This window comes from Alligator mississippiensis, chromosome 6, assembly GCF_030867095.1.
Source record: "Alligator mississippiensis isolate rAllMis1 chromosome 6, rAllMis1, whole genome shotgun sequence".
Classification (NCBI taxonomy): domain Eukaryota; kingdom Metazoa; phylum Chordata; order Crocodylia; family Alligatoridae; genus Alligator; species Alligator mississippiensis.
The window spans coordinates 74,148,555-74,165,946 of record NC_081829.1 but is presented as its reverse complement, the minus strand read 5'-3'; the positions used below and the strand labels follow the sequence as shown (position 1 = coordinate 74,165,946).

At 40.5% G+C, this 17,392-nt stretch overlaps 1 protein-coding gene across 3 annotated transcripts in view; it reads left to right on the top strand.

Annotated features, from left to right (window-relative positions):
- The window catches only part of INPP5A (inositol polyphosphate-5-phosphatase A), a 457,340-nt gene that overhangs the window by 276,835 nt on the left and 163,113 nt on the right, over positions 1 to 17,392 (top strand). For all 3 annotated transcript variants that reach the window (XM_014607835.3, XM_019484184.2, XM_059730011.1), the window contains exon 6: positions 2,021 to 2,124. In XM_014607835.3, coding sequence (XP_014463321.1) covers positions 2,021 to 2,124 — 104 coding nt within the window. The remainder of the gene's footprint in view (positions 1 to 2,020; positions 2,125 to 17,392) is intronic.

The window sequence follows — 17,392 nt, the reverse complement described above, 5'->3', positions numbered from 1 at the left end:
GCTAACTTTACCACAGGGTGGAATGATTTATACCACTGTACGGTGTGCCATAGGTCCACTCCACTTTTATTATGGATTAAAGTAAATTTACTCCATAATAAATGTGTTATGGATATGCCCCCTAAGACTTTTTGTTTGTTTTCTGTTATAACTTTGTGTATTCTGATTAGTTTAAATATTCCAGATCTCCCTGAATTCTGACATTATCTCACATTAACTTGCAGTTTAATTATGTGTTGTGTTACACAAGGTATTTCCTTTTTTATCTGTTTTGAGGTTGCTACCTTTATATTTCATTAAATGTTCCTTGTTTATGATCTAGATAAGTCAAAGTGTCCAATTTACCTTTTCTCTACCATTCAATATCTTGCATATATTTACTGTGTTCCCTCTCTCTGTCCCTTAAGTAAAGCACACCTGAGTTTGTATTAACTTCATTTTAGAGTTTTTCCATAGGTCTAATCATTATTGGCACTTATTTTCAAACTCCCTCGAGTTTCAATTTATCATAAGGAGCCCAAGATGCCATCTTGTTTTGAAGCTGTTCAAATATTACTTAAATTATCATAAAGTGCCACAAAAAACCTGTCTAATTGTTGCTCTGTCCTGAATATTCCTTTTGTGGGACAATCCTCAGACAGTTGTGATGAGGTAATTTCAGTCCAGTCATCTGCATTTCCTTGGCCCCAATCATTTAGATTTTAGATCTGACTTAGAGCACAGAAATTGGTGATTACATTAGGTGATGGTAACCTCCCAACAATCTACAGAAATGACGAGGTTGTGCTGAATATTTAAAGATGTCAGTGTGCTTTTTATACCATTGTCCATGAAATGTTATTGCTCTATGAACTGTAGGAGTGTGACTCAGCTTCTTTTTGAAAGACTCCAAAGAGTAGTATTGAGCAATTACACACCTGTTCTTTAAAATCTGAGGGCTCGTCTGCTTAAGAGTTTGCTGCCACAGGTATTCTACTATGGTTGTATCAGGAAACCCACCTGGTGGTGATGCAGCACATACAAGGAGATTTTTGTACACTATTATAGCTTGCTCCAGTTCTGCAAATGGGATGGGCTGTTTCACCAAAAGCCACGCAGCAGATCAAGGAGAGAACAGGCAGCCCAGCAACAGATAGGGCAGGGAGCAGAAAGCAGAGCAGCAGATCAGGCAGGATGCACAAGGCAGGGAGGCAGAAAGCAAAGCAGCAGATCAAGCAAAGGGAGGGAATCAGAGGGGGTGGGGCTGATTTGTAGCAAAAAGACTCACCCCACCATACTGGAGCTGTTGTGAAGATAGCTACCTTTGTTACTTATGTGAAAAAAATTACTCCCTTACCCAGGCAGATCTTCTCAAATTTGAGTCAAACCTATATGGATTAAGGGGATTACAATTTACTGTTGAACAAAAGGTATGTGGCACAAAGATGAAGCAAAATTGTAACTGGTATTGGTTTGCTTAAGAAATTATGTAATTATTTTATATCATATCTAGGGTAAAGAATAGGCATATTTTTAGAAAATAAATAAGTTGATAGTTAAATCATAGAACCATTTGACATTTTTAAACTGCAGCATTTTTAACTGATTTATTTATATAACATGTTCAATACTATGTGGTGTATATTTCTTGATATCAGTAGTGACCTGATCAAACATATCAGAGACCATGATTTTGACAGGAATTTCTATCAAATGTCCTATAAGATTATGATCTACAAGTATGTTAAGTATCATGAAACTAATAACTTTTTAAGTACTAACTAATAATAGTACTTAAAAAGTTAAATTTTCCCATTGCCTTTAAACCAGCACAGTACCCAACACAACTAGGATATTTCCTAACCTATGTTCCAACTTTGCCTTTTCCTACCATAAAGAAAAGCTCAGCTTTCACATGGCAAATGACTCTGCCAAGACTGCATCTGTTTTGGAAATTCTGTTGTTTTTTTGTTGTTTGAATGTATAAAGCTAGTTGCTGCAATATAGATGTGCATTAATTGTGTTTTATATTTCTTCTTAGCTAAAAAGTATAAGAAAGTTACTGGAAAAGAAATCTACTCAGATACATTAGAAAGCACGCCTATGCTGGAAAAAGAGAAGTTTCCGCAGGATTATTTCCCTGAGGTATGTATATTCCAATAAAACATTTCAACATTTCAAACTTTTCTTCACAGTCAGGGTGTCCAGACTGGAATAACCTCCCTCCAGAGGTGAAGCAATCACCTGACCCCAGTTCTCTTAGTGCAGGGGGGCTGGACTCAATGATCTTGCAAGGTCCCTTCCAGCCCCTTACAATCTGTGAATCTATAAGGTGTTAAAATCTGATTTTAATTGTACTGATGGCTTCCTTACTCCTACTTAAATACGATCAGAATCTAGTCTTAAATCTCTAGGTGGCGGTGGGGAATTTGCTTTTTATTTCCTAAAACCTATAATATAAATAGAATGCATTTATCAAACTCAGATGGAGATTAGCGTATAAATAATGTAATCTTTAAAAAAAAACATACTTTAGAGGTGACTTCAACAAAAATCTTCCTTTTAGGATTTTGTTTGTTTTATTTTTTTATATTCTTACATATTATTTTATATATTCTATATCTCTATATCTACGTTGACATATCGATATAGAGATATGTCTATATCGCTATATCTATATCGATATGTCGATATAGACATATATATTACATGTTGATGGTGAAGGATGCAGCAATGTCTGAAAAATTTGATATTATATTTAAGTTTGCAGAAATGGCATACAATCAAAAATATGAATCTATTTAGCTGTGTAGGTTTCCCTCCATAAGGGGGGCTGGACAGAGGTAAGTTTAAATGCTTTTTAGTAGTATTTTAATTTATATTGACCATGTCTACATGAGATGCTGACTGCGCAGTAGCCTGATACTACCATGCAGTAGCATCATGCGGCAACGACCGTGATGCAACACTACTGTCTCACAAAAAACACATTTGTCAGCACTGCTGCACAATAACTTAGGTTACAGCACCACCACTTAGTACTTGTTTGTAAAAGTACTAAATGACTATGCAGTAACAACTGTGCAATTGTTGGCTACAAATGTCCAACTCAGGATCCTTAAAATTCTGGTTTATTAAGCAGATTGAAGCACTGTAATGAAGTTAAATCATAAACCTTGGGGCTGGTCCCCACATGCGCACACACAGTAGTGAGCTACAAGAGTCAGGTATACCTATCCCACAGGCACTGGATTCTGCCGTCGAGGCTTCTTTCAGCGTGGTCTTATCCTCCAGAAGGGGGTCGCCGGCTGGTCCTTCTGGCTGTACAGGTCAGATGCTGGTCAAGTTGGAGATCAAGAGGGCGCCGCTGAGGGTCACTTTTCACTGCTTTTTATCTGTCCTTGGCAGACTTTGGTGACTCCCCAGTTTTCAGGTTTGCCTAATCCAGGGGTCGTTGACCCTCATGGGACTTCCCCCTCGGTGGCTACTAGATGGCATCTGTCAGCCCCAGGGGTCATCCACATGTACATGCAGGGTTTGGGAGTCCATTGATGAATTTTGAATAGGGCTCTGGGAGCGGTCGACCTGGAGATATTCAGCCCAAAAGTTGGTCCCCGGCGTTGATTAACTCAGACCAGGGCTTCTAGCCCTTGAACAGTGACCTTTAGAGAATTCCGGGTTGCTACGTTGTCCTCTATTGATTTCTTCCGTTGGTTGATCTGCGGTTTCCCTAGGTGTTAATTTCTGCCTGCTACTGTGTTACGCATTCAATCACTGATTCACTCACTCTTTCAGGGGCCCGCCTGATACAAGGAAGCGGCAGTTTGACTCCTGCCCTTGTTAACGTTGTTACAATGTATAGCTTACTTCTGAAACTAAACACATTTCATTGAAAGTTGAAAGGTGAGGAGTATAAAATATAAGCTACAAAAGTAATGCCATGGCACACAAATAGATAAAAATACCAAAATACAAGGGGAGAAACAAAATGCACACATACAAATTTTAAAACACAATTCCTTATCTTAAAGTGAAAGAAAGAGGAAGGAAGAAAAGGTAGAAGAGGAAAAACATATCCAAGGAGAGGAGAGCAACTGCAGGCAAGAGAAAAGGGGGCTTTCTGCTACACAATCAGTGTCTCATGTAGACATGGCCATTGAGATTTTGAAAAATAAATAGGTTAAATAATATTTGAGTTTTAGTTTTGGCTTACAATAATACAATAACTTATTAACAGAATAACTTATTAACAGAATAATGTATAAAGTAGGGGAATGGCAAGAAAACAAAATAACTTAAAAGGGAGCTAGAATATCATTGTAAATCAGAGATCCCTTCCCTTCCGAACACTATCCTAGCCGAACTTTGTTTGCTAAAAGTCTGCCCAAAAAAGGAAGGTCTTACAACACTACTGAAAGATGTCCAGACTTGGGTGCTGGCAAGCTTCCAGAGGGAGGTCTAGAGCTGAGGAGCAACTACTGAAAATGATCTTCCACAAATTTTTGCCAAGAAAACTTGGCATACTGATGTACTTGCAGGTGGTTGCTATTGGCTGACCTTAGGGATAGCTGTAGGCAGGAAGGGCCCCTTAGGTATGTAGGACCTAGAATATTTAGGGCCTTTTAGATAAAAAATAACACTTTGAATTGTTCCCAAAAATGCTATTTGGAGCCAGTTCGGAGTCTGGACCATTGAAGTTATTTTCTCCTGACAATCCCCCACACCTGCCAGAAGGCAAGCTGCTGTGTTTTGCACTAGCTGCAGCAGCTGCTAGTGGTGAACAGGTACTTGCATCTGTAGTTCCATTGGCTTCAACATTCTCTCACCCTTGGGAGTAAGGGGTTCAGCAGTGGCCCAGCAGGATTCATGAGTTGTATATTAATCTTTGTACTAAATTTCCATGCTTTTGTATGTTTCTAGCCAGACCTTTATCAATGCATTTACATTTTTTGTGTGTGTGAACTGGTTTAAGACTGATTTCTTTTCTTTTTATTACTGCCGCTTAAGGATGATCTAAAAGTAATTACAATGATTGAGGCATAATGCAATTCAAAATAATTACAACCCACTGCATATAAAACTAACAAAACTTTCTGTCTTGATTTATGGGTCCTTTTGGTTGGGCAGGAGTCTCAAATGATGCCTCTGGGAGCAACACTCCAGATAATGTTAGGCCATTTTAAAAAAGGAGATTTGTGTAGTCTATCAGGGCTGGGTAATTTTTTTTCCCCATAGTGAGAAATTGGTTGTTATCATAGATCACAGATACTGCTCAAAGCTCTTATGAAAGATGAATTAATTTCACTAATGCTTTAATGCAAACCTTTCATGGAGAAGGCTGTATGGTGATAACCTTACTGCAGTCTCTCCTTTCTCAATGATGATTTATGTTGTCTTTTAGTAGATGAAACTGCCTGTATTCACAATCCATCTGCTGGCTAAAGGAATCCTATTAACAGGGGATCTGAAGAGAGACTTAATATTGTAAGGTGAAAGATGTGGTATTCCCTTTCTGGGGCATGAAGTTGGATTCTTTCTCTATTCTAAAATTTGGAAACCTCTCCCTGACAGCACATAACTGATATGCATCATTTATACCTGATTCTGTGCCTATCCTGACAGGGGATCAACCAATGAATGGATCTCTTAAAATGAAAGCCAAGTTAATGGTTTTAAAGGCTGCAATAATTCCCCTACTGGTTATAATTTCTGTTTATCTGTGTTGTAGAATTCCCTTTTATTCCATCATCAGTAACTCAGTGTTTGGGTCTGTTAATGTCCAACTGGCAGCCAAAAATAAGGAAAATACCTCAATTGCAGTTTACACTTAAGATTGATGAGGCCATTCAAAACCTCACTATTTTTGTTTAGTTGTTTGTTGGTTGTAAAAGTAGTTTATCAAACAATCGCCATCCAGCAAGCAGTAGCAACCATTCTTAACTTTAAGCAAGTAAATTTTTTCATAAATATAAGGTGATTACTTGCATTTTTGCAAGCTAAGCACATCAGTAAGTGTTTGCGTGTAGCCTTACATAGCCTAGAAACAGAAGAGCAAAGGTTTTGATTGTAGAACATGTAAGTGGACAGTTCTAGCCTCATTCTCACTATTTCAGGTAGCAGTAGTAGGGAAGACAGCAGCATGGTCCTTAGCATGGGCAGATCCTCTGAGTAGGTACATACTATCCTCAATAAGCTTATCCTGTGGTTGCTATACCAGGCTAAAGCCTGTGTTGTCAGATTTTCACAACTGTTTTTATTGTGCTAGCTAGACTTAAAGCAAGCACTGGCCTCCACACACATGTTGTAATCCCACCTTCATTTTGCTGTGTATATGCTGTGTATATACACAGCTCTGAGGGCTGCTCTAATTTAAAAAGCTGCCATGTCTCCTGTATCAGCTTCCCTGGACTTAAAAATGGTGGCAGGGCACTTACTTCTGCTGCTATTTTTAAGCACAAGGACACTGATGCACAAGATTCAGGAGGCTGCTGGAGTGCAGAATTCTAGCTCATCAAAGCTCAGCACTCATGTATAGACGCTCTTTATTATGTAGATATGACTTAAGTAGCTTTAATGCCAAAAACATAGGATGCATCTACACATGTGCTTTAATGCTCATTAGCATCTTTTAATATGCATTAAAGTGTCACTAAAAACCTGCGTTATTTACTTAATGCACATTAAAAGAGGCTAATGTGCAGTAAGTATCACATAACCATCTCAGAGGAAAGGCAGCAAGAGGGCACAGCACCCCCCGTGGCTCTCCAGGGACCTAGCAGACCTCTGAGGCTAAAAAGAAAGGCCTACAAAGGATGGAGGATGGGAGTCACCTCCAAGAAGGATTGTTCTGCACTGGTCAAGTCCTGCAGGGAGCATACCAGGAAAGCCAAGGCTGCAACTGAACTCCAACTAGCTTCGAGCATCAAGGACAATAAAAAGTCCTTTTTCAGATATGTGGGGAGCTGGAGGAAAAGCAGGGGCAACATTGGACCCCTGCTGAACCAGATGGGGCAACTGACAACTGACACCCAGGAAAAAGCCAACCTATTAAAGGGGTACTTTGCGTCGGTCTTTCATCAGTCCCATGGGATGCCCATGCCCGCTAAGGGACAGGGAAGTCCGGGTGAGGGTGATCCCCTGCCCTCCATTAATGCTGACCTCATGAAGGAACATCTTGAGAACCTGGATACCTTCAAGTCAGCCGGCCCTGACAATCTTCACCCCAGGGTACTCAAGGAGCTGGCGAGCATCATAGCCCAGCCTCTAGCACGGATCTTTGAAAACTCTTGGCGCTCTGGTGTAGTGCCCGAAGACTGGAAGAAGGCCAATGTGGTGCCTATCTTCAAGAAAGGGAGGAAAGTGGATCCGGCTAACTATAGGCCCATCAGCCTGACTTCTATCCCGGGGAAGATCTTAGAAAAGTTTATTAAAGAGGCCATCCTTAATGGACTGGCCGACGCCAACATCTTAAGGGATAGCCAGCACGGGTTTGTCGCAGGTAGGTCTTGCTTGACCAATCTCATTTCCTTCTACGACCAGGTGACCTGTCACCTGGACAAGGGAGATGAGATTGATGTCATATATCTTGACTTCAAAAAAGCCTTCGATCTGGTTTTCCACGATTGCCTCTTGGAGAAACTGGCCAATTGTCGCCTTGGGTCCTCCACGATCCACTGGCTGGAAAATTGGCTCCATGGTCGGACCCAGAGGGTAGTAATTGATGGAAGTCACTCATCATGGTGTCCTATGACCAGTGGGGTCCCCCAAGGCTCTGTCCTTGGACCCATATTGTTCAACATCTTCATTAATGATGTGGACACTGGAGTCAGAAGCGGACTGACCAAGTTCGCCGATGACACCAAACTTTGGGGCAAAGCATCCACACCAGAAGACAAGCGGGTGATCCAGGCTGACCTGGACAGGCTCAGCAAGTGGGCGGATGAGAATCTGATGGTGTTCAACCCCGATAAATGCAAGGTTCTCCACCAAGAAGGATTGTTCTGCACTGGTCAAGTCCTGCAGGGAGCATACCAGGAAAGCAAATCCCGGGACGTCATTCTCCCCTTGTACTCGGCCTTGGTGAGGCCACAGCTGGAGTACTGCATCCAGTTTTGGGCTCCACAATTCAAAAAGGATGTGGAGAAGCTTGAGAGAGTCCAGAGAAGAGCCATGCGCATGATCAGAGGTCAGGGAAGCAGACCCTACAATGACAGGCTGAGAGCCATGGGGCAGTTTAGCCTGGAAAAGCGCAGGCTCAGGGGTGATCTGATGGCCACCTATAAGTTTATCAGGGGTGACCACCAGTATCTGGGGGAACGTTTGTTCACCAGAGCGCCCCAAGGGATGATGACTAGGTCGAACGGTCATAAACTACTACAAGACCGTTTCAGGCTGGACATAAGGAAGAATTTCTTTACTGTCTGAGCCCCCAAGGTCTGGAACAGCCTGCCACTGGAGGTGGTTCAAGCACCTACATTGAACACCTTCAAGCGCAAACTAGATGCTTATCTTGCTGGGATCCTATGAACCCAGCTGACTTCCTGCCCTTTGGGCAGGGGGCTGGACTCGATGATCTTCCGAGGTCCCTTGCAGCCCTAATGTCTATGAAATCTATAAAAACTGTGGGCACTTTTACACATGTTCTGTGCAGTTCCAAGAGACACTGTAATTAAAGTGCCTGGAGTGTCCCCTGTATTAGCCTCCCCACACTTAAAAATGGTAGCAGGGGCACTTTATCTAAATCTTGTTGAATGAGCTTTAGTTAAAGCACCCCACTACCATTTGAAGCATGGGAATGCTGATACATGAGACACAGAAGCTGGTGATTAATTGAGTCTGCTCTGATGTGCTGTAATTACAGCATGTCAGAGCACCCTCCTGGCTCATATACAGGCAAATGGCACTTAATGTGTATTAGCCTATTTTAATGCACATTAACTATATAGCATGGGGCACCTATACACGTGTATTGAGGCTGCTCTAAGCACGTCTGCTGGAGCCTGATAATTGCCACACTCTTCTCTCATTTCAGTCAGTTAACAATGGTGGGAGCTAAAGGAGAAAACTCTTCATTTGTTCCTTCTTTCCTTCCATGTGAGAACTCTGTTATTAAAGAACAGGCAATCCAACTCTCCAAAACTAAACTCCTCATATTAAGAATCAATTAATTCTATTACTGGATGGCTGTGTCTCAGATTCACACAGGCTGTTCAGCATTTGGAACAAGTCCACTGATTAGATATAGTGAACAATACACATCACGTATATCAGTGTCCCCACACTGAAAAATGGTGGCGGGGACATTTTAACTAAAGCTTGTTTGACAAGCGTTAGGTAAATTGCTGCCTCCGCCATTTTTTAGCGCGGGGACACGTGATACTCATGACGCTCCAGGCACTTTTATTAGAGTAATCTCAGAGCTGCTCTAATGAAAGCTACCCCCCTAGCCCCATTGCCTCCCCAAGTTCATGTATAAACACCCACATGTTTTAGTGATGCTTTAATGCACATTAAAATATGCTAATATATATTAAAGCTCACTTGTAGATGATCCCCATGAGTACCCATGCTCTTTAGTTAATGCTCATTAAGGCAAGCAAATGCACATTTTCTTAGTACCTCAGAATGGGGAGGTGTTTTTATGTGTGCTTTCAGAGGTGGTGCTGGGCGAGCTAATTAGAAGTGCCTGTGTATTATGTGTATGAGCAATGCCAGGCATCCCCACGCTGAAAAAATGGCAGCAGGGCACTTTGAAATAAAACGTGTCCAATGAGCTTTAGTTCAAAATGCACTCCCATCAGCATGGAGACTTCCGGCGTAGAGACATATGGCGATGCTGATACACATGATGCACAAGGCTGCTGCAGCACATCAATTTCTGTGCTCCAGCAGACTTGTAGCACATTGAAGCAGGCTCCCCGCATGTGTGCAGGAGCCCGGGGGCACTAGATTTAATGTACATTAGCTAAAGCATGTTAATGGACATATAGACGCACCTCTGGCCTCCCACCTGCCTAAACAGTTAAGTTCATGTTTGTATCTAATTTTGGAGGGGAGGAGAGGGGAGGGGAGGGGAGGGGAGGGCTGGACAGACAAATTTACTAACACGGAAGTTTAGTAGCAGCAGTATTACACCTGCTAGTAGGATCAGCCACCTCTTATTTTCCCATCTCTTCTTCTGCATCTTTCAGCCCACTACTAGATTACTTAACATTCAGAAAGACCTTTTGACCTTTACCCAGTCCATGTTTACGGCTGCTTTCTGGCACTGACTAAACATAGACCACTTTTATCTATTTAAAACACTTTACTGAAAACATCCCATTAAACATACTTGCCTACCTCACATTTCCTTTTATAAACTACATTCGCCAGCACCACTGGAAGAATATAAAGACATCCTAGAAAGGCCTCTGTGGGGTGCAGAGCATGAGGTAAGAAAGGGTCTCCATAGCTATAGACTCTCTGTGCTAGCAAAAAAGAGAACTGTGCACAAAGAACTCACATTTCTGCTGTTTCAGTTTCTGTCCAAGTGATATTGAACTACAAAGAAACTTTTTAGAGGGAAATTACAGGTTTAAGTAACACAGATTCATTTAAGTCTCATTTGATTAGAAGTGAGAGGAAACAAGAATATTAAATTTTCCAAGCCCATCCTAAACTTTACCCTAAGAAAATGTTCTGCTACTCTCAATATGAGGTTTTTATTTTTTTGCCCATGGAATTGGGGCACCAGTTTGTACAAGTATGTTTTTGCAGTCCAGGTTATATATTTTCTACTAGGTTATAGCTGTAAGTTAAGAATGAAATACTCAATTGACCCAACATTCGTTTATAGTTTTTTCTACCATTATACCTTTTAACTTCCTGGGATTGAGTTTCTGCATTTCTGACCATTTTAATTATCAAGAAAACTATTGTGTTACAGAAATGAAGAGTTGTAGATCATAAATTTGAATGTAATAACTTAGGTTGAGGAAACAAATCCATCATGGTCTAAATAACTTGAAAATCAAATATTTAAAGAATAAAGTATCCCTAAGCGGAAATTTCTGTGAAGTTTTGATAGTTATGTAGTGATATTTAAAAATCCCAAAGTAGCCAAGTGCTTTGTAGTCACTCAGTAGAGTTTTGTTATTCAATCTTATGTGTATTGTAGGATTATCTAAAGGCTTAATTAGGTTTGGGACCTCATGTTTTGTGCTATATTAAAATGTATAATGTTGGAGAGACTCTCAAAAAAGTTTATAATGAATTTGCATCTACCCAATGGCATAAATATTTAGATTACTTTAATGTGAATAAGAAAAAGACAACCATAGTCATCAAGAATTTCATCCAAATATTTTTCTGTTAAAAATTAGTATGCATATATGTGTGTGTGTGTGTGTCTCCCTGTATGATATGATTACCAGCTACTGTAAACACTAAACAGACTATGACATGCATGGATTAAGGTTTAATGGAAGTCCCCACTTGAGACTTTGAGGAGGAATTCCTTTTATTACGGTAATACAACATAGGAGGAATTCATGCTGAATGGCAGTTATTGCATCAGTTGCACTTGCTGTTTGTTAGACCAGGTTTCTTTTTTGTTATTCAGTTGTTTCATCTACAAATTTCCCCTTCTTCCTCTTTGAACCATGCTGTTCCTTTAAGAAGCTGCAATTACACTGCAGTCATTGCCACTTTAATCTGTCTTTCCTTCATGCCCCTGCTTTGTATGGTTGAATAAACCCTTGCTGGGTCACTATTTAATTTGATATGGTCCCTCTCAGTAAAATGATGGAGAAAAGATGAATTAAGGCTCTGTGCTAGTCATTATCAATCATGGTTTGTGTGCATTACTTATTGCTCACAGTGCATTTTGACATTAGCCCTCTATAACCTCTCTCTTCATGTTAATGTTGTCTGGAGGTCCTTTTACCCCATGTAGCTGAGGTTATTTATGTAGGTGGTGTTTCTAGAAGGTTTTAAAAGGTCAGCGTGATGTCCCTGGGGACTCTACTCACAAAGAAAAGGCTAACACAATGAAACTGCAAATTTTACAATTGTGAGATTTTTTTAAAAACAAAAAAACCCAACTTGAAGTAAAGATTCTTCAGGTTTCAGCCGCATGTATTGTAATGAAAACTTAGTGAAATAGGATTCAGTACTTAATGGTGTTCATAAAACCAGCATTCACTGCACAAATGTACACATTGGGGAAACGCCCATGCTACTGTAACAGATTTCTCTGTTTGCACCCTATAATGGAAAATAAACTAAATTCCTTCTAATCAGCTTGCGTCAATGGAATATGGCATGAAAGAGAACAAGCCAGTAGAGCAGTTAGCAGACTCGATACTAACATTGTATGCATTTGCACAGCAACCAGTATAAGAATCTGAAAAGAGGCCTTCAGAGATGTCTGCAGAGAAGTGGATAATGATGCAAAACAGGGCAGTCCGTATCTTGGGATCTGGGTGTCCCAGCTGGCAAGTGTTTCCCTGTCAGTAGTAGGTTTCTATAGCTCTAGCAGTAAAACTATTATGCACATTCACATGTCTGCTGAGGGTTGTAATTATTTTATTGGCACTGTCTGCTTCAGGTGCATGATGAAACGGAGGTCCAAATAGTTTTGAAACTAAATTTTTAGCTACATTTTGGTTACAGGGCATTTTAAATAATCATCCGTATTTAAATACTTATTTGGAATGAATGATTTCATGTTTTTAAATTTGTTTCCAGCTTTTATTTGTAGAGGTACATAATATCTTGCCAAAAAAAAAGATAGCAACCTGGAGATGATAGCTTAGATGAGGTCATCAGATGCATCACAGACTTTTGACCTCTTCATTTTAAATTATATTTTGCTTTTTAAAATAAATCTTGATGGATCAAAAGCTTAGTAATGCAAAAATTTAAGCATATATAAAAATACAAAAGATACATATGAGAATCAGTACACATTTTCCCTACTTTCTCCACTGAGATCAAATTGAGACCAACATGGCTGGTAGTTACAGTTGTTAAATGTTATGCTTAAATGCCTAGTAAAAAAAACCTTGAAATTTGCCTGTTTTTATTTACCTTCCAATAGTATTTTATGTCCTATGCCTACAGCGTTTTCTAGAATATCTAATATAATACAAAATGCTAGTACACAGCAATAAAATGCATTGCTAAAATACTGCATTTAGCCCAGGAAGCTTAAAAGGTGGTGATGGACCATATTAGAAACTATTTTTTTTAATAATTTAAAAATAATCCTCTGATTTATTTTATTTCTAAGGTGGAGCATCATATGGCAATACCAACCCCAACTGTGGGTAACCTAAATATAATTTTGTATAATCTATGGTGCCTATATTTTCTGCATTTTTGATGTTTCTTCAAATCCATGGGAATTTTTCTGGGTGCTCATCCCCCTCATTTGGATAGTGTTAGATTCTTTCAGCCAGCAATGCCTCGTATTTCCCAAAGGCATAAAGTACAGTTCCTTCTTACCTCCCACATAGCAAGATAGAGCTTTATATTATACGCCAATTCTCTGTGCACTGTGCTAGCATTACTTAGAAAAGTAGTTACCTGATTAATTGGTTACTGTATAGAACTGATCATCCCATTGTCCACATATGTATGCACTCTTTTCATTTAATATGTTTGTTGGCTGAGATGATCATGACCACACTCCAAACAGTACCAATATAGTGGCAGAGGCTGAGGAGCAGAGATCTGTACCTTGTGTAACAGTCCAATGCCTATTAGCAAGGGGCATTACCAATGCCTGTTCTATCAGGGAGATGTTCTGTCTGTTGCTTTTTCTCTAAGCTTTCTGAGAGTGATAGAAGCCCACATACAATTGTTCTTTCTTGAGACATTGACTCACACTTTTCTGGTCAGCAAGAAGAAGGCTACATCCAGCTTCCAGTTCAGACTACCACTGCACTTCCAGCTACAATCCCATCATCTGTTTCAGCACCTATATTGTACACAACGCTGGGTAAATAGCTGGTGACCCCAGTATCAGATAAAATACTTCAGATTTATAGTACAAACATCTCAGTTATCATTTGATCATTTCCCCTTTGATCTTTCTGCAACACTGAAAATGCTCACGAAAATGGGTAGTAGTTGGGGCAGTACATTCAAAGTTACAAGGTATCAGTATCTGCAATTATCTGGATAACAGGCTGATTATATCAATCAGATGACAAACTTGATTCAGTAATTCTGAAGTTCATTGCCACAAATCCACACTTTCTCCAATTTTCCTATAGATCTCATAGGGGCACTATTAGATGCCAAATTAGTATAAAAGCTTATCTTCCATTAAAGAGAAACTAAACAATAATTGGCCTCTTGAACCAGCTTCAGGATCTCTGAAGAGCATTGGTGTGATGCCTCTGAGCTCTAAGACAGATGGCCTTTTGTGCCTTTGTGAGATATTACACCACATTTTAAGTATGCTTCATGCAAGGATCTTTGACATCATGATATCAGTCTAGCATCATGTCAGTGTGTAGACATGAAGGTCACACCTCATTCAACTGATGGAAAGACTCTTGAGGTGTGCAACGGGACACTGATCAGCTTCTCTGCCCACACCAAGATTCTGGTGACAGACAAATATACTCAGATCCAGGTTATTTGAAGTTACCTAGATAACCTTCAGACACAGGACCTAACCTATATCACACCAGCTAAGGCTTTGTCTATCTGGGTCTTGAAAACCTCTAAGGATAGAGATTCTGCAACTTCTCTGGGTAACTTGTTCCAGTGCTTTACTATTCTCCTCTGAAAGACTTTTTCCTAATATCTAACCTAAATTTCCTTTGCTGCAACTTAAAACTGTTGCTCCTTGTTTTGTCATCTGCCACCACTGAAAAGTCTAATTCCATCCTCTTTGTAACCACCCTTCAGGTAGTTGAAGGTTGTTATTAAATCCTCCCTCAGTCTTCTCTTCTCCAGAATAAATGAGCCCAGTTCTCTCAGCCTCTCCTCATAAGTCATGTGCCCCAGCCCCCTAACCATTTTTGTTGTCCTCTGCTGGACTCTCTCCAATTTGTCCACATCCTTTCTGTAATGGGAGGCTCAAAACCTGGACATGGCACTCCAGATGTGGCCTCACCAGTGCTGAACAGAGGGGAATAATCATTTTCCTCAGTCTGCTGGCAACACTCCTACCAATGCATCCCAGTGTGGTGTTAGCCTTCTTTGCAACAAGGGTACACGGTTGGCTCATATTGAACTAATTGTCCACAGTAGCCCCCAGGTCCTTTTCTGCTGCTTAGCCAGTCATTGCCCAGTCTGTACAGATGCATGGGATTGCTTCATCCTCAGTGCAGGACTTTGCACTTGTCCTTATTGAACCTCATGAGATTTCTTTTGGTCCACTCCTCCAATCTATCAATGTCCCTCTGAATCCTAGCCCTACCCTGTAGCATATCTACTGGTTCACCCTGCTTGATGTCATCTGTAAACTTGCTGAGGGTGCACTCCATCCTCTCTCTCAGGTCATTGATGAAGATATTGAACAAAATCAGTCCCAGAACCGACTCCTGGGACACTTCACTTGATACCACCTGCCAATTAGACATCAAGCCATTGAACCCAAGTTCACATTTGAGCCCAACAATCCAGCCAATTTTCTATCCATTCATCCAACCCATACTTCCTTAGCTTGTTTGTGAGAACATTGTATCTCATCCTCTGCTTTCCCCACATCCACAAAACCAATTGTTTCATCACAGAAGGTAATCAGGTTGGTCGGGCATGACTTGATCTTGGTGACTGACTGTTCCTAATAACCTTCTTTTCCAAGTGATTAGAAATGCACTTGGACCTGCTCCATGTGAGAAGGACTTATTCCATGATTTTTCCAGGGACTGAAGTGAGGCTGACTGGGCTGTAGTTCCCCAGATGCTCCTCCTTCCCATTTTTAATGATGGGAACTGTATTTGCCCTATTCCAGTCATCTGGGACCTCTCCCTAACACACAAAGTTTTCAAATATAATGGCCAGTGGCTCAGCAATCACATCACCTTCAACATGCTCGGGTTCATTGCATCCCATGGGTTTATACACATTCAACATTTCTAAAAAGTCCCTAACCTGTTCTTTCACCACTATCAGCTGCTCACCTCCTCCCCAAATTGTTCTGCCAGATGCAGTAGTCTAGTAGCTGACCTTGTCTGTGAAAACAGAGGTAAAAAAAGTATTGAGTACTTCAGCCTTTTCCACATCATCTGTCACTAGGTTGCCTCCCCTAGTCAGTAAGGGACCCACACTTTCCCCAATCTTCTTCTTGTTTTTGACATACTTGTAGAAACCTTTCTTGTTACCCTTCATGTTCCTTGGTAGCTGCAACTCCAGTTGCACTGTGACCTTCCCAATTTCATCCCCACACACCCAAGCAATACTCTTACACACTTCCCTAGTTGTTTGTCCAAATTTCCACTTCTTGTAAGCTTCCTTCTTGTGTTTTAGCTCATTGAAGTGTTCCTGGCTAAGCCAAGCTGGTCTTCTGCCATACTTGCTAATCTTCTGTGCATCAGGATAGTTAATTCCTGCGCCCTTAGTAAGGTTTCTTTAAAATGCAACCAGCTATCCTGGACTCCTTTCTCCATTAGACTGACCTCCCCAGGAGATCCTGCCCATGAATTCCCTGAGTGAGTCAGACTTGGATGGATCTTTGAAACTGGTAACAAACAGTATAGCTCTCAAATTGGGATTGGCAGCCACAAACAGATTCGTTGGGCATCTGACTAGACCTGTTACATGTACACCATGATCCAGAGGATTGACAGTTGCCTGCCAACCTACCTTTAAAGCTCCAATAATACCAAATTCAGCCTACTTTGCGCTCTATGTCAATGCAATTTGTGTAGATTTAAACTTCATACAAAAGTAAAAAAGCAGTTGCTGTCCTTGTTTACTCAATAAATGCCTTGAAAGAAAAGTCTCCTTAATGACCTTAACATGAGGCCTTGAACATATTAATTATTATCATCATCTTCCTTGCAGTAACATTTTAAAAATTAGATTCTTTATTGGTATCATTTCAGTATTACATTTCATCATGCAGAATATCTAAAGATGAAATCCAGGTCCTAAAATTCCCTATATTTGCCATATTAAATTTCTTTATCTGCCATAGCCATCAGGTACTACTATTATCCTTCAGGATATTCAGCCATGCTTGACTGGAAACCTTGTTCAGTGCCTTGCCCCCAACAACAGTGTTCCATAATTGCCTATATGATGAATGGAATGTGTCATCTCTCTGTTTTAAAGACAGTTGGACAGTCTCAATCATTCATTTAAAAGTATTAATACTACAGCTGATACTACAGCCTCTACCACTGCCAGCTCATTCTCTGCTTGCACCTGTGAGGTGTCTGGCCAGGCAGGACCACTCACCATCAAGGTT